A 27102-nucleotide genomic window follows, 5' to 3' on the forward strand; every position below is an offset into this window, starting at 1 on the left:
GAAGCCCAATGGCGCTGTGCTGTTGATAACATCCTTAATGCCCTTGATGTGGAAAAAAACAGAATTTCATTACCCAATGCATCTTTAGGGGCCTTCCTAAGACGCTCAGGCTCATGATTGTGGATCTGGGTAATTAAGAACCATGACTCCCTATATCATGCTTTAAGGATAGGTTTACCCAGTGCTTAATTTGTGCCAGTGTTTGTTGGTGCTCGGCACTGGCACTTATTTTGAATCCCGGTATGTGAGTAAAGTGTTTAGCAATTCAATATACCATTATATTAAAAATAGTAATACCAGGATGCTCAGGCCACTCTTACAGGTTTAGGTCAACTGGTGTTGTCTAAATTGTCACATCTGTAGGACTGTGATGGTCAGGAGGTGTCCATGGTAGTGGTATTTGGCTGTGCAGGCTTGGACTGTAGGTGGTGCACACTGCAGAGGTCAGTTGAGAACTATCTTGGACCCTGGCATTTATTATTTTACAAACTAAGCATTGGGGTTTAAGCTGTCACACTTCCATTGATATATTTTCTATTTAGATCTCTCAAACCTTTTTCATTGTATATTGGAGGAACTGTAAGCGTTGATGAATTGTAATTATCAACAAAAAGTAATGACATAGAAAACAAACATTTAATACATGTGTCAGTGAGTATATTACACTTACGGAATGTAAGATAACTGCATTTATACATAAAACCAGTCATGGAAATCGAAATAGCAGCCAAAGTCACTAATGAAAGAGGGTCAACTCCTCACACAGCAAAGGACTTATACTAATCTGATCATATTAACAAAGGGATAAGCAAAATAGGCAAGGGAACAAGTAAGAGGCGATGTGAGAGGACGAGAGGAATTGCTGATAGACAGAGAATTGCTCTTGGTAAAACAACATGTCAGAAAATAGCTAGTATGTTTATGGGAGATACATTCTACATTCCCCATTCACATAACTATAAATGTTTTTTTCTCCTACTCTTGGAATAGGCACTCACCAAACGTTAGGAAGTTTAAAGGGAAGGCCGACACATGGCATTATTTTAGAATAATTGCATTTTCAAGAGAAAAACACATTTGCGTAAATCCACCAAAAAAACAAAAAACGGAAATAATCACACTTATAAATTGCTTCAGAAAACAGTAATCTTTAGACTGTAATACAAGTACTCAATGAAAATGTTCATGTAGTCTATAAGTCGAACTTCATTTGCATACATTTAGATAATGAGCTTATGCCATCCTTAATGTGCAATACTATGTCTGACTAAAGAATACATTTGAAAAAATACAGTTTTTTTATAACACGTTGTTGTACATGCAGATTTCTGGTGGATCTTTGTCAATAGATACAGTTAAGACTTTTATCTGTTAAAGTTATGCGACTAACACAGAAACTTTAGCAAAGGTTTCCTGGTGTGTGTGTGTGTGCATATACACACACACACACATATATATGTACAAAAATATGTATATCTGTGTGTGTGGAAATCCTGATTTCAGTTTCAAATGCATGACTTTCCGTTTCTCATTTGTTCATTTTGGAAAGCAATTTGGGTTCTATTGGCTTTTCCTTTTGATGTGAGTAAATACAATCATAATTAACACATTGGTAACGTTAAGCATAGTTTTGCAGTACACGGGAAATGGTAGATGAGAGACACACTTACATAGCAAAGCGAGAGATAAGCAGTTCTTCAATGCTGAGTTATGGGAAAAATCTAAAAAAATAGACATTTTTCTTCATACTTCAGTTCAGAATTTAACACTGCATTATGCCACAATATGAGCACCAATTTTATGTGAAATCTCTAAAAAGATCACCGACTCGGGATCTAATCTTTATGAAAAAATAGATGAATACTGCACCAAAAAGGCATGCATACAATCACTAAGGTCATTCTTTATGTTAGGCGTGATCAAAGCAGTGAGGAAACACAATGGTGAGACAGTGTTCGTAGAATGAGACAGCATGGGTGACTACAGATTGATGAGGTTGTCTGAGGCAGCGAAGTGAGGGCACAAGGCCATGTCGGGATTGCGGAGCTGTTTCAAAATCCGCTTGTGGAACTTCGCGCGGACGCGGTTGAACTCCATTATATCCAGGGGATCCTCTTCAATCCAGAAATTGTGAAACTCCAGCATCAGGTAACCTGTTAGGAAAGCAATGCAACAGTTAAGGATAAAAGGATTCCCCGTGTCTACTTAACCCCAGGTTTTCCCACTTTTACGATAAATAACCCCCTACAACTCATTTCTGGGTTAAGGCTCTAGCCTATACAACAGCACTGGATGAGCTTCATGTATTTAAGGAAATAAATCATCTTGCACTTCAAAATCACACTGAAACGCTCATTGTGGAAGTCAAGGAAGTTACAGGGCCAATGAGATTACGAGTAGAGCAGAAACACCTCTGGCCCGTACAGGTCCCCCAGAGACTCTGGCTGCTCAAAGTAGCGAAATCTGAAGGTGAAAAGCAGGGTAGGAAACAGAAATAAACAGGAGGACTTGATTGGCTAACTCTGAGCCCCTAGTTATTTCCCAATCCCCAAGTGGTCCTTCTCCTAATGCATGGGTTTTACGACTCCCATAGATAATGTTCCTGCCAGTAATAGGATCACCGGGGACTGGAATTATTGGACTAATTAATGAGCCTTTGTAATGACACGCAACTAGTGCTATCGGTACATGACAACGGAACCAGTGTGGCAGCTAATTTCCGGGAAGGTATGAAGGCAATAAGCTCCTGGATGTCATCAAATTGCCTCAAGCTTAACTCTGATAAAACGGAGGTGATGACATTCGGGAGCTTGAAACCAGCATGGTCCCCACAATGGTGGCCACCGGAGTTGGGTTCCCCCCCCGAACCGGTGACTAAGGTTCGTAACTTAGGAGTTATCTTTGATAACAAACTGACCTTCCATCACCACGCCAATACTGTGACATCATCTGCATTCTTTATACTTAAAAAAAATCAAGAAACTTCTCCCATATCTGCCTCAATCAGCGGGCAAAACTCTCATTAGTACACTGGTGTTCTCTAAAACGGACTATTGCAATTCTTTGCTTCTCAATGCGCAGGAAGGAGTCCTTAATAAATTCCAAACCGTCCAGAATGCGGCTGCAAGAATTTTACTTTCAATCCCCAAATTCACCTCAGTATCCCACCGTCTCAAAGAACTCCACTGGCTTCCAATCAGAAAGCGAATAAAATTTAAGGCTCTTTGTATAGCTTACAAGACCCTAAATTATCCAGGGCCTAAGTTCCTAAAAATAGCTCTTCATCCTCTGGAGCACCGCAGAACACTTCGATCCTCAACTACTTGCATGCTGTCTGTCCCTCGGACAAAGAAAGCGACTTGGGGAGACAGGTGCTTCACTACAGCTACTGCCAAGTTATGGAATACCCTCCCACTGCACATCAAAACTGCCCCCACCCTCATTAAATTCCGAAAGAGCCTCAAGACATGGCTTTTCTCCTCTGTTTAACCATTCTCATAGAGTAAGAGTTCCTTGAGCAACAGCGCCGAGACACCCGTATGGGTATTTGCGCGCTTTAAAAATAGCAAGAAATAAATAAATAAAATAAATAATGAAGGCCTGAGTACCTCTATTCTGGTTATTTGGATTTAGAAACAGTCCATACTAACTTATTTTTTACACAGACCTGCTCCTTGTCACACCAGGGTATTAGCAGATCAACTGAATACATTTGCAGGGCCTCCCAGTAGAGCAGACCTAACATTAGGCATTTTTTGGGAAACACTCTTCCTATCGCTCAAGTCCTTTTGGCTCACTGTGAAGCAGTATAATGGAAATGTCTGTTTGCCACTTGTAGTGGCACTACCTCTCTGAGTTGGGCTCAGTAACCGTCAATAGTAGGTCATCTGGGCAATACTAGGAGTACCTTCTTCATATGTAGGAATGGCTACTATCTGAAGAGGCACCACCTAACATCAGATTGATACTAGAAGTCTAGTATTTCTCCAGAAAATGATACTTAGCAGGAAGGAAAAAACTGGAGACCAGAAAAACTTTCCAACTGATGAGGCAACGAGCAAGAGGTAACAAGTTGGAGCGGGAAAAGACAGAGAATCTACTGTGTTCAGCGAGTGAGCAATCAATAAGAAACCATTGTGAAAGAACTGAACTCAAAATGGACTCCCTTTTATAGTGTTAAAGAGGATGTGACATAATTCAAGAAATGGGTTAGCCATTTTGGATTGGTAATAGCTTACTAAAAATAAATTCAATATCATAATACAATTTAGGGTATATTGTAGGAATATATATATATAGATAACAAGCCTGCATGCAGGAAATGTTGACCCATAATGCTTATCGCAAGCTTGAGACCAACAACGCACACCAGGAGAAAACAAAATGACCATTGAGAATACCACGGCGACCCGGGGGCAGAGTCAGCGAAGGTGTGGGTGGGAGCCTGCCGAGATGCAACAGCTGCTGGTTCTGCGCCCAGCTGAATCCCCATAATTGTACAAGAAGATCCCTTGCACAATGTCTCCTCTTAGGAGCTCCTGGTTTATAGGGAATTTTCAAGTAAAATTGGTTGACTAATAAAGGAGCATGAACCTGTACCGCCGGTTCCCATGAATGATCACAAGGATTATATATCTTCAAGTCACAAACTATTGAAGCTTCCCTTTAAAGTATCGGGAGTCACATACCTCTTGAAATTCATACTCAGACTGCCCATCAAGTATGGGAGTTGGTCATGTTTTAACCCGATTACGTTAATGAAGGAGATAATATTTTAAATGGGAAACAAGAACAATATTAAAGACCTTGGAAATTTCAAAGGGGCCCTACAATCTAGGAGAGAATTTAGGCCTAAAGATAGAGCAAGGTCATTTGATTGAGGAAAGCCAAACTCTGTTTCCTATCCAATAAGTGGGAGCCAGTCGTCTATGTCCATTGGTCTATAATCTTTGTTAAGATTTAGCAGCATATACAGTTAGAAGTAATTTCTCTTCTTTAGTATTTCTAATTAATTTTGAAATACAGGTACCAGATCATCAAGTTCTAATGGGTCTGGAAAGGATCGAGAATGGTATTCAGTTAGGGCAATGGGGGGAATACTGAGGAAGTTTGAACAGAGTTATTGTAAGCAAACTCTGCTGCAGGTATGAGAGACTTCCAATTGTTCTTCAGTTGTGGAAATGTAACAATTATATATCTTTCAAGAGTTACATTTTACCTTTCAGTTTGCCCATTTGCTAGAGGGTGAAAGCACAAAGTTAATGCTCGTTGAATGCTAAGATTATGATACAGAGATTTCCAAAATTTAGAAACATATTGAGCTCTTTGGTCAGAGATAACTAAGCTAGTCCATGAGGTATGAATATGCCAGAGTAGAAGATCTCAGCCATTTCTGACACAGTAGGTAATATGGAGAGTGTTGAAAAGTGAATCATTTTAGAGTACAAATTCAAAGTTACCATTATTGTGGTGCACTTCTCACATGGGGTAAATCCACAATAACATCTGTGGGGATTATCTCCCAAAGTCTTGAGGGAGTTTCAGGTGTTAACAATAATCATGCTTTTCTTGTGTTTCAGATTTATTTTGAGCACAAATTTCCCAAGACTTGATAAAACTTTTGAATTCTTCCACTAAGTCCGGATGTCAATGAGCCTCGCAGCCTCGTCGCCACTGTAGAGTTGAAAGTGCAGGGCTCCACGGAACGGAAGAACGCAGACTATGGGGCGTGTTAAGTTTATATTTATTAGTAGATGCTTCTGCATAGGGGAGAGTCGGTCAGTACACTTGCAGTCTCTCGTACAATCAGCTCGCCCCCTGCATCACGCACCCTCACGATACCTCACCTGGGTCACGTGATTGCAGGGGGCTAGATAGCCACACTACAATAGATAGGGAGTGAAAGACTGCTTTTAAAGTTTGGCCCTGGGGAAATTTTTGGGTAAAATTAAGATGTGGGCCTTTGGCAGATTAGAACGCCTTAGTATTGGGAACAGTAATATTTTGCAGTTTATTTTGGTGCCACCCCATGTGATGGTGTCACCCGGTGCGGTCCGCACCCCCAGCATCCCCCTAGTGACGCCACTCCCCTATTGGTCAGGGAATCTTCCCCACCCACCAGGTAATTCCAGGCATAAATGTGACAACCCTGTGGCACCTTCTTCAGATCACATCTGGACCTGTGGATGACAGAAGGACTGTACCTGCTGTTGAAACTGAGGAGAGAAACCTTAACAACTGAACTTGCTTCAAGTTGACCCAGGACAAATGAGTCGACTCCAAAGGTCAGTTGGTTGACCTCCTTTTAAGGTACAGGGCTACAAAAGCAGCAAGAAGCCTACTTTTTCCAAGAGCCCAGCTGAACAGTTATAAAATGGATTTGCCCTGGGCCCTACTGATGGCTTCAGGAAGCAGAAGTCCTAGCCCCAAAGAGGTGCCTGTGAGTGGTGCTGGTGTTACAGTGTACTCCTGTGACCCTAAAACTGCAAAACTGGACACTTAGAAACATTTTCAGAACTTTTCCTCCATAGAACAGGGGAGACATGGGCTGCTGCCATTGAATTGCTGGTCGGATTGAACTTTCTAGTTTTTGCTGCTGAAGGAATGTTAACTTTCAGAGAAGTTTTTAAGTTCGAACGTAGAGGGGCTTTACTGAGGTTACCGCTGAAGAGCATCCGACTGCCAATACCTTCCTGGGCAAGGAGTCCGGTCTTCACCCACACGGAGCTTTCCTAGCATCCACGCCAACCATGGCAAGTTTCCAGCCAGAGCTGAGGATTGCACCAAGGACCCGCGCTCCACCAGGTTGCTGTCATCGAGCGCTCCTTTGGATGTAGTCTCTAGCCCGACCTACCATCGACCTATCAAGGATAACTTTTCTCCAGGAAATCGTCAGAAGGTAAACTTTCTACCAACAGGACAAACCTGCTACCTGTATCCGACTGGTGTAGTTTGAGGTCACACTTACCTTTTGACTTGTACTTGGTGTAGTACAGCCAGGTAAACACGATTGGCGCCTTTAGGCACCATTTTAAATGAAAACATCTAAAAATCATATTCTCGGTTACCTGCATCCTATATTTGTCATTTTGGTGTATATCATTTCAATAAAGTCTACTCTATTTTAATAAATTGGGGTGTGATTTCTATTGTGTTGTATTTTCTACTCTTAAATGTTTTGGTACTGATAAATGCTTTACACATTTCTCCTAAGAGCATGTCTGTTCTATGCTACAAATACCTAGAGTTGAGCTCAGGTTTTACATTTTTGAAACCTAACTTGACCTAATACAGAATTTTGACAATATTATTTGGTGAGAACTCCCATCTCCTCTAACTAGTAATCCACATTCTCAAACCCTTTTTTGGCAAAAAAAAATTAAGATGAACCAGCGAGTGATTTCACTGGAGTAATCGGGCCATTCTCTGAATTTGCATCTAAAAATTCCTTTAATTTTTGTCGTTCCAAAGGAGATAAAGAAACAATATATCTATATGGAACATTAGCATCTAGAAGGATTTTGATAGCACAATCAAAAGGTCAAGGAGGAGGCAACTTCTTAGTAGTTAATTCATGGAACACATCCAGGTATTCATTATAAATTTCTGGAATCTCAGATAGTTGTACTATCAACTGGGCGGTGTTACTGGATGCATTTTCAGAAGCTTTAGCTAATGAAGGTTGATTGGCAGTACAATGAGAGAGAGGCAAAAATCTGAGCCCAGGGACAAGGTTTTTGCCGGCCATTTTTATGTAATGGTTATGTTGAGGAAGCCAGTTGATACCCAACATATTAGAATAACGAGGTGATTAAATTCAATCAAAGGGGAAGTTCTCATATTATGGTGCAATCCGAAGAGACAAGACATGCGTTTCCTCAATGACTAAGCCAGATTCTACTAAAGTTCCATCCACAGCTTCTACAGCTACTCGAACATTCTTCCTTTGAATTGGAATCTAAAGGGATATTTCCCACTGAATATCCAAATAAACATTGAAGGCTCTGCAGTCTAAACGAACAGATGCAAAGAAATGTTGAGACTGAACCAATAGCTCCCATTGTAGAAGCACAAAACTAGAAGACTGCCACGGAAAAGCCATGGGGGGGGGGGGGGTTCCGTTGCCTCTATTCCTTGTACTAGAGGTGAGCATACCTGTTTTCCAACCTGGTAGGCAGACAAACAGGACTTACAAGGCAAGAACTCAGAAGATTACCTTTCTGACCACAGTATGAAAAAAGCCCTTGATTTTATCATCTTGTCTTCTCTTACTCAGTCAAAGGATCTTTAGTGTAACCCACTTGCATGAGGCTCATCTTCTGGATGAACATAGGCCTGAAAAGAGGTTTTGTTTACAACACTTACGTTTTCTTTCTTGAATCCAGCTGTCAAACTGAATGGTAGGTTGAAGATCTTGAAGGGATGTTAGCCTGACAACTGTCATGAGTTTGTCCTTCAATTCATCCTTTAAGCGTTTTTGAAATGTGGTGAAAAGGGCGGAGTCAGGTCAGTCAATCTCTCTAGCTAAACCTTTGAATTTGGAAATGTATGTATGTAGATATATAGAACCTTCTTTGGATGAATTAAAAAATCTTCTCTTGGGTAGAGACCTTAAGGTCGTGGAGGTCGAAAATGTTTTGAATTCCGTGAGGAAATTTGGAAAATTATCAGAAGTGGAATCGCATCCAAAAGTAAAGGTATAGCCCCTGCCAAGGCATTTCCAGCGATATTAATGACGACAAAGCCCACCATAGAACTTTCACTAGCATAAATGTGGGGTTAAAAGTGAAATAAGAAAAAAGGTCTTTAGTTTCCTCTTGTCGAATTTCATTTCTGCAATGCCAGGTAGAGGAGGGTCCAAAGAGCCTTGTTGTAGTACAAGAATCTGACATAAGGAGGCATTTTCTGTGGTCAAACTTTGAATCTGAAGAGTCAGGTATTTCACTGCTGTCAGTAACTGTTGGACTTGAACAATGTTAATGGCCTTGCAACCTGTCAAGAGAAGGCATTCTGTGCAATGCTTGGAGTGGAGTAGGAATGGCCTACTATCTCAAGAGGCAACACCAGAAGCTAAGTTGATACTGGGAGTCAAGTACTCAACCAGAAAATAATACCCAATAACAAGCAAGAGATAGAGAAGATGGAGAATTCAGCGATCAGTGAGCAAATAATGAAGAAGAAACAATGTGATGCAAATTAGCTCAAAATTGACTCTCCTTACAGTGCCAAACAAGATGGGACATAATTCAAGAAATGATTCGGCCATCTTGGATTGGGACTAATTTACTAAAAAGACATTCAGCTTCATAATATAACACAGGGCATATTGTAGCAATAGATAGGACAGAAAAGTACTGAAATAATATATTATTTACAACTGAACAGTGTTCCAGAACGCTGTGGTTGCTCTATTTCTCCTGTATGCGGCAGTACCAACAAGCTGGCATGCAAGAGAGATTTGTAAATAATCCTGTGGATGGCCTTGAAAGAGCTGACGCGCACAGGGAAAAAACAAGATAGCTGTTGCTTACGCCATGGCAACCCAGGACCAGAGGTAGCCAAGGTAAAGGTGGGAACCCACAGAAGCAGCATACCGCTGCAGAGCTCGCACCTAGCTGAGCCGTCATAAAGGTAAGGCGAAGATCCCTTAAAGTAATTCAGGAGTGTTCTACACAGTAGCACACGGGTACTCATAGTACGGCCCGCGGGCTGCCAGCGGCCCGGCAAGACTTCCCTGATGGCCTGCGGACCTAACAGACAGTTTACACGTGTTTAAAAATAAATAAATTAAAGTGTGTCTACAAACACTGTGCGCCGAGACTCTGCTGCTCTGTGGGGGCCCGGCCATTCCAGTGATAGTCAGAGTGCAGCTGCAGGGGTGCTAAGGTGAAATATAAAAGCTTCATTAACATACAAATGGTCTTTTAAAGACCTGTGAATTGCTCAGGTGCGGCTGTGTGTGTGTGTGTGTTCCTGAAAGCCCAGGCACACACAGGCAGGGTGAGATGAAGAGGGTGACAGAGGGAGGTAGAGGGAGGGAGACAGAGGGAGGGAGGGAAAGGGAGGCAGAGGGAGAGCGAGGGAGGGAGGGAGGGAAAGGGAGGCAGACACAGACAGAGGGAGAGCGAGGGAGGGAGGGAAAGGGAGGGAGAGCGAGGGAGAGAGGGAACGGGAGGCAGACAGAGGGCGAGCGAGGGAGGGAGGAAAAGGAAGGCAGACAGAGGGAGAGCGAGGGAGGGAGAGAAAGGGAGGGAGAGGGAGGGAGAACGAGGTAGGGAGTGAAAGGGAGGCAGACAGAGGGAGGGAGGGAAAGGGAGGCAGATAGAGGGAGGGAGGGAAAGGGAGGGAGAGGGAGGGAGAACGAGGTAGGGAGTGAAAGGGAGGCAGACAGAGGGAGGGAGGGAAATGGAGGCAGACAGAGTGAGAGCGAGGGAGGGAGGTGGAGGGAGGGAGGGAAAGGGAGAGTGAGGGAGACCAAGGGAGGAAAAGGGAGGGAGAGCGAGGGACGGAGGGAAAGGGAGGCAGATAGAGGGAGAGTGAGGTTGGGAGGGAAAGGGATGGAGAAGGAGGGAGAGCGAGGGAGGGAAAGGGATGGAGAGGGAGGGAGAGTGAGGGAGAGAGGGAAAGGGAGGCAGACAAGAGGGAGAGGGAGGGAGGGAAAGGAGGGAGAGAAAGGGAGGAAAACAGAGGGAGAGCGAGGGAGGGAAGGAAAGGAGGGAGGGAAAGGGAGGCAGACAGAGGGAGAGCAAGGGAGGGAGGGAAAGGGAGGGAGACAGAGAGAGAGCGAGGGAGGGAGTGAAAGGGAGGGATAGGGAGGGATAGGGAGGGAGAGGGGACGAGGGAAAGGGAGGGAGAGGGAGGGAGGGGAATGGAGGCAGCCAAAGGAAGAGCGAGGGAAGGAGGTAAAGGGAGACAGAGAGAGGGAGTCAGAGAGAGAGGGAGACAGAGAAAGGGAGACAGAGAAAGGGAGAGGGAGGGAGAGGGAGGGAGACAAAGGGAGGGAGACAGACGGAGACAGACAGAGGGAGAGAGACAAACACAGACAGACAGAAGGAGGGAGACAGACAGAGAAAGGGAGACAGACAGAGAGAGGGAGGGAGAGGGTGACAGAGGGAGACAAGGAGGGAGACAGACAGATGGAGGGAGACAGACAGAGGGAGGGAGACAGACAGGGGAGGGAGACAGACAGAGGAAGACAAACAGAGGGAGGGAGGGAGACAGACAGATGGAGACACAGAGGGCGACAGACAGAGGGAGGAGGGAGGCGGGAGGCGGAGGCAGAGGCTAGAGGGAGGCAGAGGGAGGAGGGATACAGAGGGAGGAGAGAGACAGTGGAAGGAGGGAGACAGAGGGAGAAGGGAGATAGAGGAAGGGAGACAAAGAGAGGGAGAAAGACAGAGGGAGACAAAGAGAGGGAGGAAGACAGAGGGAGACAAAGAGAGGGCGAGGGAGGGAAACAGAGGGAGACAAAGAGAGGGAGAGGGAGGGAGACAGACAGAGAAAGGTAGAGGGAGGGAGACAGAGAAAGGGAGACAGAGGGTGACAGACAGAGGGAGGGAGGAGGGAGGGAGGAGGGTGACAGACAGGGAGGAGGATGACAGAGGGAGGGAGGAGGGAGGAAGGTGACAGACAGAGGGAGGGAGGAGGAAGGAGGGAGGGCGACAGAGGGAGGAGGGTGACAGGGTGAGGAGGGCGATAGAGTGAGGAGGGAGACAGTGAGGGAGACAGAGTGAGGGAGACAGGGAGAGGGAAGGAGAGAGAGGGAGACAGAGAGGGAGAGGGAAGGAGAGAGAGAGGGAGACAGAGAGAGAGGGAGACAGAGAGAGAGAGAGAGAGAGAGAGAGGGAGACAGAGAGAGAGAGAGAGAGTGAGACAGTCAGAGTGAGGGAGACAGAGGGAGTCAGGGAGAGAGAGAGGGAGAGAGGGAATGAGACAGTCTGAGTGAGACAGAGGGAGAAATAGGGAGAGATGGATGGAGAGAGGGAGGGAGGGAGGGAGAGAGAGGTTGAGAGAGGGAGAGAGAGGGAGAGAAAGGGAGAGAGAGAGAGAGAGAGAGAGAGAGAGAGAAAGAAAGAGAGAGAGAGAGAGAGATGTGTGTATGCCGAGTCTGGTGGCTCAGTGGACGAAGGCGTCCGCTGCAGGGACCTGTGTTCAACCTCATGGTCCCAGTTTTTTTGTTGCTCTGGCCCCGCCCCCTCTCCCACTGACCCCGCCCCCACCGGTGCAGCCCTTGGACAGAAACCACACTGTAAATTTGGCCCCCGAGAGAAAGTTTGTGAGTACCCATACAGTAGCACAATACAGGATGAGGAGGCAATGAGAACATGTGAGTTATTTAAGACGTACTAAGTCCCTCAAGTGTTTAGGCATGTGGGAATTAGTTTGGGCTAAGCAAGAATGCTAAACACATTAACTTGTCGACAACAATAAATGTGCAGCAGAAAATACAAATTTCTAATGAACATTAAGGCCCTTGCCCCGGTCACACAGTCTATTCTGATGGCGTGTCTTGATCAAATCAAAGCACAAGCAGGGATGGGTGTGCACAATTTCACTCATCATCTAGGTTTCCAGAACAGGATTGAACCCATGCCACAGAACCTTTGCACTTGTGTAGAAAAACATGCTAAATTCAGCTGCATAATCTTTGCTGTGTAACAGAAAATGGAGCAAACAGATTTTGCCCCAGTACATATAACAACGATTTTACACATGGAGAAAAAACGACTTTGGAATCATTTTGAAACGTATAAAATACTTTTAATACCTATGAATCACTTTCCTTGTGTAATAAAGATATTCACAACAAATTAGTCCTTGAATAACCCTATTTCAAAGAGAAAATAGGGCCACCTAATTTATCACAATTTAGACACACTGCTATTGCCTGAAATGTGTCCATATTTTGTCACTCCTTCTGCAGTCACAAAACACTGCACGGTTGCCAAGTGACCATAAATAATGTGGAAGCGGTCTATAGTGCACACCTTTAACTATGTAAGGACAGCAGCAGCCATCAGAGTGAAAGGGCCATGAATCAGTGCACACTTCTCACAAAGTTCATCTTGCCAATTTGCATATTTTTTTGCCATTGCAACCCATATCCCTTCCAGAGCCAGTTGGGAAAGGATTGTGGAAGTGGTTATAGAGGTAGAAGTGTGACGTCCATTTCAGTCCTCCAGTCCTGCTTTTACACCTGCCCGCGAGAAGTTTGCTGACCAAATCCTGCATCATTAATATCAATTAGGCAGGAGTGGAGTAAAGATGGCACCTGAGGTCAACAAAAAGGGCTGGGAGAAACTGTTTAATGGATGGTCTATAAGTGAATTATAAGGATTTGATTTAGAGGGCAGCTTCAGGACCTTCTATCTCCAGAATCCTAAAAATCATGAAAGTTGCGCGAGGTTGAGGATTTAGGGTGGAGTATTATTGGAGGTAGAATTACAACTGTTGCTTACTTTTGTTATTAAAAATATATAGAGGGTTGGAGGTGGTGGCATAAATTATGTAATGGCATAATTTACATAAGCAGAGGATTGTGCAATTGAATGAGAGGGATATTAATACTGTTGGCCCCTTTGCATTATAACTGATGACTTCTTATTTGTAGGGAATTGCACCTGACACCATGTACAAAGCCAGCCGCTGAGATAATGATTTCAACATTTACTTTTGGGACAACCTCTCTTTTGTGGATAATCTAAAGTTTAGGTGGGTATTTGGAGAGACAGGTTTTCAGGTTTGGCAGTGGGGCTTAGTTTTGTGTCTGCATGTCGTACCAAATATTTGCATCATGGGAAATTCTTATGATCTTGGGATTCTCTTCTTTGTGTGTTTTCAAATTCTTATTCAGGAACGTCACACTCACCAACTTCTTTTATGTCATATTGTCACCCCTGAAAATATTCTCTTTTTTTGCTTAAGAATTATGCTTTAGTGCGGTGTGTTTGTTCTTTGGTCTGCCGTGTTTCCCCCTCATAGAAGGCTCAGCCTGAGTTTTTGTGACATTATCAGGCACAGTATTGTTGGATGAGCCACTGAAGGGCTCGAGTTTTGCAGCTGCTGGCGCCTTTGTGTCTTGTTCAATATATCTGTTACTATGCTGTGTGCACAGGTCTCGTTTGCCCTTGTCCCAGTACTTCGTTTTCTGTGTTATTGATAATCGGAAGTCACGGGTACAACAACATCAGTAGAATTCTCTAACCATCCTGACACAGTATCCTTAAAAAAGCAGTGTTAGACGAGAAAGCCGAAGCTCGTGAGGGAATGCTTACAGAATGTCTGCTGGAAATGGTGCAGCGCCGGAGCTTCGGGTGCCACGTTGTAGAGGTGGGTCTTCAATGCGCCGCTTAGCAGGAGGTTGTATGCCAAGTCTGTTATGTTAATGCCAACAATAGCAAAGGAATAGCTGGAAAAAACACAGAAAAAGAGAATTGTAAATGATTCACTGATTCCAGGTTGTCACTGTTTGATGCTCCTACAATACTTCTTTGGCTCTGTTCTGCCCTAATGAGCATCTGACTTAAGGTGCGATTAGAGGTCATCAAACGTTTTTGCTCTTAGCCCCCCAAAGCAAAATATGTTGAAGTTGGGGCTCTCTCCAAAATGTATGGCAAGGTGTGGGGGATCAGGAGGGGCAGGGATGGGCACACATGAGATCATTTCAGGGAGACTTTTTCCGTAGCTCAGTGTGAGATTTATAAAAGAGCAAAGTCATGAAACAAAAACATTAACTGACCCAAAAAAACGGTTCCCATGGTTGTGGTGTTGCAATCTTCTCGAACTTCTGGGCCCAAGAAGCAGCCGCTCTCCCCCCCCCCCCCCCCCCCTGCCCTCGATGTCTTCTGAGCACAGCAATCTTGAAACAGGCTCTTTCTCCCTTTTTAGGTTTTATATACTGCAGTGCTTAATTTGTGCTGGTGTTTACCAGGGCTCAGAACCAGCACTTTTTTTTACACCGCACATTTTTATTACATCACATTGTAGCACTGTCTATTATTAAACAGAGCACATTAGCAGTTTTTTAACAATTCAATGTGCAGTATTAATACCAGCGCATCCAGCTCATTCTTACAGATTTGGGTGACCTGGAATAATCCAAATTGTCACATTCGTAGGAAAGTGATGGTTATCAAGTAGCCTCAGTACTGGAATTTGACACCACTGATGCAAGCTGCTGTGACCACCTGAAATACATCTTGGGTTCTGGCAGATATTTTTATTTTTGGGACAAATTAGGCACTGTATAATATAAACATGGCCCAAGGGCATTGGAATACTCTGAATTTCACGAGGTCAGATACCAATCAATCAATTCTTTCTTTATTCGGATATTGAGCATAAATATCCATAAAAGCACAATAAAAAATAAAAATATTTACAATCATAAAAACCATTTCATTAAAAAGCACAAGTATGTGTACACAATCATCAATCAATTTGATATTATATTACACAGTATTCAGAATTGATTTACGAAATCTAAAAACATTTCTAAAAAAGTCAGAAACTGAAGCAACAGTTAAGACATTATCTAGTTTCTGTATAGCTAAAAAAGCTAGGCGACACTGATTAAATCCCATTATCCTTAATAGCAGCATAACCCACCTTTTCCTTTGGGCATCATAAAATTTACAAAATATAAAATGTGCATATCCGATTGTGTGGACAATTCATCACATCGACATTTGTTTAATTCCTTGGTCCAATCATTCATTTTAGGATAGCTTAGAAATCTGAATAAAATATTCAATCTAAAACGAATTAGTAGAAACTTTTCAAAACCTTTCATTTGCAATTTCAAATATGGCTGAATTTCACTTATGATCAATACCAGTTGGTGGGCGATCACGGTGCTTTACTTCATTTCTAAAAAACACCCTTTGTCCTCCAAATGTAACATACATAGACGCTTTAGTTCTTTTCTAGTTACATGGGACATAAGGAGAGGATCATCGAAATAATCACTATGGCCAATATCCAGAATAAAAGATTTTACATACACCAACCATCTTATTTTATTACTTTTTTCAACGATCAAAGCGTCTTTCAAAATTGCTCGGTTAAAAGCACACTCCTCCGTGGTCCACACTCTTTGCCATAATAAAACTGGCTGAATTTTAATTATATCCTCTATATAGGGTTGTCCTAGCTCCATATGACAGTTATATGAGGACACACTCTCGGGAACTGTTAGAAGATGTCTCATGAAGGAGTTTTCTGCTAGTTGTAGGGATTTAACGTTAGCATAACCCCATATACCAGCGCCATATATTGCTATTGCAACACTAGTAGCTCGATATATTTTTAGAAGTTCCACAATCGGTTTTTTGGCCATTTTTCTAGTAAAATTTTGTACGGCCATAATAGATTTAGCAAACAACAATTTCTGTGTGTTAATTGTAGTGTTCCATTGGCAGGGAATCACGGGACTTGTAGTCCCCCTCTCCACACTGGCTGCGCTGTGCTGGTGAAGGCTGCAGCAGCGAGGGGGGGACCAGGAAGAGCGGCAGCAGGACAGAAAGAAACGGCAACAAACACAGGTCAGCCCCACAAGAGGTTTCCATAGAGCCCCCTCATATACATTATTCTTAAGGCACAGGGAGATTAAATGATTTGCCTGGAATCACAGGATGTTGAGCCGACGCCAGGAATTTGAACCTGGTTCCCTAGTTCCAAAGTTGGCCGCTGTTTTTGAAAGTATAATTCACATGATTGATATTCACTGTAGAATGCTAAGACAAGTGCAGCCAATCAAAAAGATTAGATTGATAGTATGCTTATTTAATGCTAGGTAAATGCCTGCATTTTAAGTTCAGTTACCAAGGAACATGACGAAGATTTGGAAAGTCAGATTTTTTTGTTTTGCTGTAGGGCGTGAATATGTGGGAATTGGGTGCTGAGAGCTACCAGTTATTACCTGTTTTTATATGCCATTTGCCACCCTTATGCTTAGGGCCATAACTTGAGTGTTGACGACTAAGAATGCCTAAGTCTTAGATAAGCAGTATTTAACCCCTTCAATGCTGATGACGAGCTCAGCTCGTCATCAGCCACGGGGGGCATGTGCGGATGACGAGCTGAGCTTGTCATCTAACGCGGCTTTTGAAAAAAAGCCGCACAGCGCGAAAATAACCGCTGCAGCGATGCGGTTAACAACTGTGAATGCCTTCAGCAGAAAATAACAATAATAAAATAATCAAACGTTATTTTAAGAGTTTTGCTCACATTTTAAATTCTTGGTGTTCAATAAGGTTGCTCTGATTTTCAAATTTCGTGTACTTACCCAATGGCTTTATCAAACTTCTTCTTGTCCCATTCTAATTTACTGCAAAAAAAAATAGATTCATTACTTTATCATGTTGCAGTTAATCTCAATATTTTATCATCACTTTACATGCAACAAGGAGTACTTTAACAGCTTTACCTTACACTCTTGTAAGCAGGCCCTACAACACATTTCAAATACCCATTTGAAGGGGAATTGTATTTTCCCCTTTTCTGATAGACGACTCGGTTGAATGATTAATACTAAGAGTGTGTAAAGATGCAGCATTTTACCTACATCTGCTTTATGAGGTTTTTTAAAAATTGTGTTAAACATATTTGTTTGTTGTCGACCATCCCAGCAAAACCTACTTCTAGAGAGGAGTCAGTTTTTCCTTGAAAATCGCTCCACAAAAAAATTCTAGTACGAAGTTTGGCTTCTCTTCCCTGACCAGCATGATACAAACGACAACATCTTTGTGAAGTGCAAGTGTGTGTACTTTTTGCAACTTCGCCTGTACAATTCTAGCTTCACACATCTCTGCTAAACACAGAATTATATTTCAGTCCTGATGAAAGAACAGGTGAGAGATCACACATAGACCTTTACCATGCATCCCTTTACATTGCAAGATAAATATATATAAGGTAAGTTAAACACCTACATATATATATATATATATATATATATATATATATATATATATATACATATATATATATATATATATATACATACATACATATATATATATATATATATATATATATATATATATATATATATATATATATATATATATATATATATATATATATATTCACTGAAAAAACCATAGGTTATAGACCATATATAGTTAGGGATTAGCATTTACAAAACCTTATTTTACTCGCACAAAACCATTGAAATTCCATATATAGTTAGTTGCACTAACTATATATCGCGCACCCGCAATCCACTGCTGATGATGTCACATATTACATCATTCATGACATGGTCAGTGACATCACTGATGACATCACTGATGACAAAATCCAGTGACTGTATGTTTCTGTAAAGTTAAAATATGTCTTACATATTGAAGAATGAGTAGATGTATAAGTGTCTGGATGAAGGATATAGTAGGTGCATGACTGACTGTATGAGTGAGTGATTAAATGTGTCTCACTGAGTGCATGGGTTAGTGACTAAACTGTCTTAATTTGTGCATCATTATGTCTGTTGTTCTGTAAACTGTTGCATGTGTTGATAAGTAGCTATATGAGTAAGTTTATGGGTTATTGATTGGTTGCCCAAGTATTTGTATGGGAGACTGAGTGTGTGTGTGGGTGGCTGGGAGGTTTATGACTCTGTGCATAGATGTGTGAGCAGTTGATTCACTAGATGTATGGTTTCAAAAGTGCATGTGGAAACAGCTGTATGGGCGGTTGACTGTGTGCATGAGTGTATTGGTGAGTGAATGGATATCTCAGTGCTACATGTCAAAGTAAGTACATATGTAAAACACAGTACATGTAAGAGTTGACATATATAAATAACTGTGCATAAGAGCCAGTGAATGTGTGAGTGGCTGTATGGATCATTGTGAACTTGTATCAGGGATTGTATAAGAGAGTAAATATGTGTTAGTATATGTTTGAATAAATCAAGTTTGTATAACTGTATAGTTGAGGAAATGGAGGTGTGATTGATTCTTTGCATGACTGACTAGGTGTGTGAGTAACTCCATGGATGAGTGACAGTCTGTGAGTGTCTGTTTACACTGATTGTATCTAAGGTTATATTAGAGTCTGAAGAGGTTCATCGTATTATCACATGAATTATATCATCAGTGATGTGATCAGTAATGTCAAATGAGATGTCATCAGTGATGTCATCAGTGATGTCATTTGAGATGTCATCAGTGATGTCATTTGAGATGTCATCAGTGATGTCATCAGTGATGTCACTGACCATGTCATGAATGATGTAATATGTGACATCATCAGCAGTGGATTGCGGGTGCGCGATATATAGTTAGTGCAACTAACTATATATGGAATTTCAATGGTTTTGTGCGAGTAAAATAAGGTTTTGTAAATGCTAATCCCTAACTATATATGGTCTATAACCTATGGTTTTTTCAGTGAATTTTCAAGGTTTTGTAAATGCTAATTCCTAACTATATATGGTCTATAACCTATGGTTTTTTCAGTGAATTTTCAAGGTTTTGTAAATGCAAATTCCTAACTATATATGGCCTAAAACCTATGGTTTTTTCTGTGAATTTCAATGGTTCTTTAATAGCAAATATCAAAAGCTGTCAAATGTCAAGTATGTGATAGGTAAAAACTTTTTCGTGTTTATGCACGCTGATGTGCTTTGAACGCTGCCCCCCCCTCCCCTCTTTTCTCTTAGTAGTACTCTCTCTTTGCAGATAGTGAAGGGTAGTTAACGCAGACCTTTACCCCCGTTGTAATCCGTCGTGCCTGCTTGTCTCTCCATTTGATTGATTGTTATCCAAGCATTTACTGTTTTACAATTGATTCTCTTTGGTTCATTCTCTATTTTCAAACAAGCACAAAGTCGCAATACTCTGTTTAGTCTTTTCAGATAGTGAAAAATCGTATAAAAAAAAAAAGGAATCAAGCAAAATCAGTAGGCCACTAATTGGATCTCTTTTTGACCTCGCTAAAATAGAAATATTAGGAACAACCCTTCATGAGAAATACGAAAATAGTGAGATGAACTGAGCTCCACACCATGAGGGCTGCAAGACAGCTCGGCTCCGTCACCCACCCCGCCCAAAATAACGACAAACCCTATGCAAATATTAAAAATATATACAACACACCAGCAAAGTAGCAGGGTAAAACATTTTATTAAATAACTATTTACATAACTATTTTATACTTTTTGTTGCCCGATCCGGCTAGCTCAATCGATCGAGCATGAAACTCATGCACTCTGATAGCAAGCGTTGCTACTGATGCTATGCAGACCAAAACTGGTTTTCAGTTTGTACATTTTTCTAGATTTTTCCATCCAAGGTTGGTGGAGTTTGTAGAACGATGGCTTCAGATTTTCAACATACGGTGTGGTGGCGCGGACTGGGAGGGGGCGCTTCGCTCCTTCCCCCTCCCCAAGTAAGATTTTCATACGTGAAAGTACGTTAATGGTTTTGGTCCCTGAGTTGCTTCGATGTCACTGCCATTCTCAAATGGCATAAGTTCTGGATGTTGGGTGCCATAGTTCAGAGTGCTGAGCAGCGCTTGTAACACTGTCTGAAGCTTATTTCCACCTACTGCAGCTTCACTATTCTCAAAGTAAGTGAGGGTCGTTTGTGGACCTGACTGCATTTGAAAACAATGTGATATGGTACCTCCCTAAACCGCTTGACGGAGGCCCCCAAGGGGCGGTGTGATGGCACGGACTCGGAGAAGACGCTTGGCTCCGACCCCCTCCCCAAGTCTTATAGCACTGGTGTAGCCTGAGATCGCCCCCGACATAGGCGGCCGGCTCCCGGGGTCCGGCGGAACTTTTTGCCTTTTGATGACTCTTCTATTCTGGACCTTGTCCCACAATCCGTTTGACCTGAAGACACGCTGTAGTGGTGCGCCCCTTTACCGTTTTAGTTGCCATTCCGCCCACTTTTGCTACACTGTGCCTCTTCCGCCATTCAGCTGTTTACCGCCCGCTCTTGCGACTACAGCGTCTCGCTCACCATGTAGTTGAGTTGCTCCCGCTCTTGCGATGCAACGATAGGCGACTGCCACAGGACTCTCAAAATGGCGGCCGGCTCTTCAGATTTGGGCGTGGTCCACTAAAATGGCCCTGGGACACCTTGGAACTCGGACGCTTCCCTGATAGGGCTTGGGTCCCATTCTCGAAAGCGTCCCCTCAGCCGTGAAGATTCTACAAAAGTCTTGGGGGCCCCCGACTCCCGCAGGCTTCTGGTGGGGAGCGGCTGCCATGTTTGCTCGTGGAATGGCCACGACGGAGCTACGAGATGGTGGTGCTCTCATGCTGACGCCAGCTTCAGTCTGAAACATCCAGAAACACTGTAGACTACCAATTCGATCAGTTCCGGTAGCGCCCCAACATGACCCGGTAGAGAAGAACTTGCCCTCCCCTCTTTGACTGATGGTTCTTGTTGCCTGTCCCCTCTGTTGTCATTTAACAGAACTGTTTGGACTGCTGAAAGGGGTTGTGTTCCGAACGCTGGTTGGTGGAGACATTTTGACTATATTCTTGACCTACGTTGTCGCGTAATGCGTTATATGACACGCCGCGTTAGCGCACCCGGAAGTGATCCGGGGCGCGGCGCGCAGCGCGTAACGTAAGCATAACAGGTCATGTGACTTGTTAATAAAACTTTTTATTGGTTCATTTTACTTTTGTTATTTTAATAATGAAAAGCTTGGTCATATGACCTAAAAAATATGCTTGTTATTGATTTCGAACATTTTTTTTTTTAAACATATATGTTATAATGTTCCAGGCTAATGTACTTTCCCGGAAAATTTACAACTGTCCTGCAAGTAAAATATATTCCTTTTTCGAGAAAAAGGGCGTTTCTTCGTCCCATGACGGAGCCGTTGAGTAAAAGAGGCTCGGCCTGCTGTCTTACTCGCCGATACGCCTGATTATCAGATTCTTATCGATCACTTTATGTTGCAGGAGTGGAAAACACAACTGCCCTTGACCATTTATCTTTACTGCGTTCCTACGTATTATACCTTTTATCCGTCATGTAATTGGACTGCTTTATTTCACTTGCCTTTTACTGATTCGAAAACAGTGACTAAAAGTAAAAACTTTACCAATGTAAATACTACTACCATGTTTTGTTTTAAAAACCTTTATTGTGAAAATGTTAGTATACAAATACGGGCCTATAACCACGTGGGCCGGCCACGGAGCAAACTGAAATCGTATATGATGAGGAGACATTTACACTGTAGAGGAACGTAACGAGCGGGCCATTAGGTTGCAAGAACTAAGGTGTCTAACAGTTGCGGAATCGGTGGACGTACATTTTGTAATTAAAATACGACAAAGCCACTTACAAAAAAATCATCTAGATATACATTTGCGGGCAAGTACCATGGGTGACGTTAATTCGAACTTTCAATAGTACAGTAATCAATAACACATCAGAACTTAATATCAATAGGGATGTCGAAATATTCAATCAATTCTCGTCCCCGTCCGCCATGAGCATCAAAACTGCATTCATATCTCGTGATATCAAGGTTGTTCAACCAGTACACAACAAGGAGTTACGAGTCCCATTTATACCGGCGCCATTTTGGGCGAAGCCGGGCAGGTCCAAGATATAGTCAAAATGTCTCCACCAACCATCGGCCAGACCAGAACCCCTTTCGGCCCTTTATGCTACAAGATGGTGTCTTCCATTCAGAAAATATTGTTGGCAGCATTTTGAAAGGAAAGATAAACAGCCGTTCTCCTAGTGAGTCTCACATTGTTACATTTAGGAAGAATGTTGAAGAGTAGTATGTTGAAAATCTGAAGCCATTTTTCTACAAACTCTCAATCAGCCTTGGATGGAAAAAAAAATCCTGAAGAATGTACAAACTAAAAACCAATTTTTGTCTGTATAGCATCAACAGCAACGCTTGAGTCAGCTTTGTGTGAAGCCGCCATTTTGATTCAATCAATAAAGTCCCCCTGCACACATTCAGGGACCTGGTCGTGTCTTCAGGTCAAACGGATTGTGGGACAAGATGCAGAAAGGAAAAGGAAAAAAGTTCTGCAGGACCTCGGGAGATGGCCGCCTATGTCATGGGCGATCTTTGGCCACACCAGGGCAATAGTGAAGCTGCTGCAGGTGCAAATAAGCTTCAGACAGTCTTACAAGCACTGCTCAGAACTCTCAACTATGGCACTCAACATCCAGGACTTGCCATCCGGATCTTGGCGCCTTGTGCTGGTTCCGACCTATTCACACATCGGTCCACTACTGACATCACCTCATAAGCCAACGGGGCACCCCACGCCGACTTTCGGCGCAGCATTGTAGGATGGCCACACCAGTGCGGCAATTTGCTGGACACCACCTTGGTGCCATCCGGATCTCGGCGCGTTCGAGTCACTGTACCGCAAGAGTGACCGGAACTCAGCTGGACACGCCGTCTTTCGACGCAGCATTGTAGGATGGCCACACCAGTGCGGCAACTTGCTGGACACCACCTAGGTGCCATCCGGATCTCGGCGCGCTGTGCTGCCTTCGGCCTACTGTAGCCGCAAGTGCGGACGCAACTCAGTTGGACGGCGAGTGAAAAGATAAGGGGCGCTGCACTGCAGCCGAGGAGCCTCCATCTTGGGGGAGACGCACAGCCCCCACTGACTGACGCAACCTTACAGGCCAACGGGGCGCCCCACGCCGACTTTCGGCGCAGCATTGTAGGATAGCCACACCAGTGCAGCAACTTGCTGGACAACAACTCGGTGCCATCCGGATCTCGGCGCGTTGTGCTGCCTTCGGCCTATTCGCACATCGGTCCGCTACTGACGCCGCCTCACGTGCCAACGGATTTTCTACGCTTTTTGTAGCCCTATGCCGCATAACAGGTCATGTGACTTGTTTATAAAACTTTTCATTGGTTCATTTTACTTTTGGTTTCCTAATGATGGAAGGCTTGGTCATATGACCTAAAAATAACACTTTTCATTGGTTTAGAACATTTTTTTTTCCCAAACGATGAAAGCCCCACCTTGTTTCTGGATGTTTCAGACTGAAGCTGGCGTCAGCATGAGAGCACCACCATCTCGTGGCTCCGTCGTGGTCATTCCGCGAGCAATCATGGCAGCCGCTCCCCACCGGAAGCCTGCAGGAGTCGAGGGCCCCCAAGACTTTTGTAGAATCTTCACGGCTGAGGGTACGCTTTCGAGAATGGAGCCCAAGCCCTAGCAGGCAAGCGTCCGAGTTCCAAGGTGTCCCAGGGCCATTTTAGTGGACCAGGCCCAAATCCGAAGAGCCGTCCGCCATTTTAAGAATCCAATGGCAGCCGCCTATCGCTGCACCGCAAGAGTGGGCGCAACTCAACTACATGGTGAGCGAGTCGCTGTAGCCGCAAGAGCGGGCGATAAACAGCTGAATGGAGGATGAGGCACAGTGTAGCAAAAGCGGGCGGAATGGCAACTGAAACGGTAAAGGGGCGCCCCAGTACAGCAGACGAGCCTCCACCTGGGGAGGCCCGTTCACGCCGCCTCCCCCACGCCCCCCCCCGGGGCGTCCCACGCCGTTTTTCGGAGCAGCATTGTAGGATACCAAAACCAGTGCGGCAAGTTACTGGACATCACCTGGGTGCCATCCACATCTCAGCGCGTTCTGCTGCCTTGGGACTATTCGCACAACAGACTGCTACTGACGAGGCCTCCCCCCGCACCACCCGGGACGCCCCACGCTGTTTTTCTGAGCTGCATTGTAGGAAACCCAAAACCAGTGCGGCACCCAGGTAACATCACCTGGGTGCCGTCCAGAACTCAGCACGTTGTGCTGCCTTGGGACTATTCGCACAAAAGACAGCTACTGACCATTGTTGCTTCTTTTTGCCAAAAAATGTTTAAATGTATTTACAGTTTTTGTTGCGTTCGATATATTTATAAGTTAATAAAGTTTTATAATCCTACTTTGTTGGAGTACTATATATTTTTTAAAAATCAGGTGAATGGGGCCTTGAATCGGGTTATTGTCATGTGTGGGCTTTGGAAGTGTGCTGCTACAGGATCGGACATTTCAAACTCAAATGCACGTTCTTTTTCTTACCTTTCCGAAGCATGGAGCGCAATAGCAGGCAGAGAAAGGGTGATGCAAGTGTTGAACACTGCCTGGCCTGGCAAGTTGCTGGCAGTGCCCCCCCCCGCCTGCTCCTGAAAGAGGGCACACACACACCGCCGCCCCAAGTACTTCACAGATCTTTAAAAGACCATGCGCTTGTTAATGAGGCTTAAATGGTTTATCACCCCTTCTAGAGCCCCTGCATCGGCCCTCTGACGTTTCCTGGAAGAATTAGCACGTAACACAATACCAAGCCCTGTCAGCTGAAACCCCCGAGGAATTGGGTTTTTGCTTGCAGGAATCGGGAGGCGGGAGACTAGCACTGAAATCGGTAGTCTCACGCCTGAATCGGGAGGGTTGGCATGTCTGGATTCTCTACAGCTGGGGCCATAAACTACATCCGCAGGGCTAGGTGATAGCCTGGGACCGGCCTGGACAATCGGACACAGAAGAAGAGGAGTGTCAGAGGGTGCGGTAGTAAATAGGGTGAAAGGGAGGTGTCGGGCGGGCACAGGGTGTGATTCTCAGGGAAGAGCAGCGCAGATGGGGGGAAGTTTATGGCCCATGCATGAGAGAGAGAGCGGGAGAGAGAGCGGGGGTGACCAGTGCGTGGGGTAGATGCTTGCGAGGGTGGGGAGCCGTGCTGAGAATCGACGGCGTGCAGAGAGTGGGTCTGGTCAAGGCATCTAAAATGGCTGCCGTGCACGACAAAATTGTGCCATTGGAAAAAAGGCAAGATGGCGCAGACAATGTTTATCAATAAGGATTCATTTATAACAAAATATTTTATCGCAGTGACAAATTGGCGGTCAACACTTCCTGATTTCCATCGAATCGAACGTTAACAGACGTCACGCAGCAAAAAAAAAAAAAAACGCTCACGCACAGCCGCTGGAAGACATGTATCAACATATATGAGCCTCCTCAGCCACCCTCAGAAAACATAAGGGATCAGGATACGTCTCCCGCACCCCATTATACCTAGTAATTTAATTAAAATGAAACACAAAATGGCGAATTCCCGTTTCGCTACCAGTTTGCGGCCCAGTTCGCGGCCCGAGAAGCACTTCTACCGTGAAAAATCATTTTTTTTTTATTTTCCCCACGGGACCCTTTAATAACCCCAACATCATTCCTAGGGGGTCAAGAGGGGTCTACCTTGCCCCCTTTCATTAAATTCCCCCTTTGTTTTTCACCTCTTCTTCTCTCTCGATCCTACCGAGAGATAAGATGGCGCACGCACAGCCGCTGGAAGACATATATCAACATATATGAGCCTCCTCAGCCACCCTCAGAAAACATAAGGGATCAGGATACGTCTCCCGCACCCCCTTATACCTAGTAATTTAATTAAAACGAAACACAAAATGGCGAATTCCCGTTTCGCTACCAGTTTGCGGCACAGTTCGCGGCCCGAGAAGCGCTTCTACCGTGAAAAATCAATTTTTTTTTATTTTCCCCACGGCACCCTTTAATAACCCCAACATCATTCCTAGGGGGTCAAGAAGGGTCTACCTTGCCCCCTTTCATTAAATTCCCCCTTCGTTTTCACCTCTTCTTCTCTCTCGATCCTACCGAGAGATAAGATGGTGGCCGCTCCGGACTGTTTAGAATGTTGACAGACACCGGAAAGCCAATCAGCTTCGCATCGCAAAGTTCCGTTTCGCGAAAAGTAAGCGGACCGGAGCGCAGCCCGGAGCGCTGTTACAGATATATATCTTGTTTTGAACGTTAATTTCTCAAAATCCACTGGAGCACATATATTGAGACCTAGCAAAGGCACATCGGGCTAACAGTCCCTACAATTTTGCCAAGTTTCGTGCAAATCCATTCAGCCGTTCGAGCTAAAAGTGAGGCCAACCGCCCTATGGAAAACTCAATGTTAAAAACGCGTTTTGGGACCCCCCTTTTTTCTCGGCCCCCCCTTGACGAAACCCCCCCAAATTTTCAAGGGACGCTCAGAAACAAATTGTGCCATTTTCCTGAAAATTTCAGCCGATTCCGTCCACAAACGCCAACGTTATTAGACATAGAATTTTCAAAAATCCCATAG

At 43.9% G+C, this 27102-nt stretch overlaps 1 protein-coding gene across 2 annotated transcripts in view; it reads right to left on the reverse strand.

The window, feature by feature from the left end:
• Positions 1 to 617: 617 nt before the first annotated feature.
• The window catches only part of ELMOD1 (ELMO domain containing 1), a 448590-nt gene continuing 422105 nt past the window's right edge, over positions 618 to 27102 (reverse strand). For both annotated transcript variants that reach the window (XM_086935243.1, XM_086935244.1), the window contains 3 exons: positions 17285 to 17326; positions 14274 to 14407; positions 618 to 2153 (listed from right to left, as the gene is read on the reverse strand). In XM_086935243.1, coding sequence (XP_086791369.1) covers positions 1981 to 2153; positions 14274 to 14407; positions 17285 to 17326 — 349 coding nt within the window. In that variant the 3' untranslated portion in view covers positions 618 to 1980. The remainder of the gene's footprint in view (positions 2154 to 14273; positions 14408 to 17284; positions 17327 to 27102) is intronic.

This window comes from Lissotriton vulgaris, chromosome 8, assembly GCF_964263255.1.
Source record: "Lissotriton vulgaris chromosome 8, aLisVul1.2, whole genome shotgun sequence".
Taxonomy (NCBI): Eukaryota; Metazoa; Chordata; class Amphibia; order Caudata; family Salamandridae; genus Lissotriton; species Lissotriton vulgaris.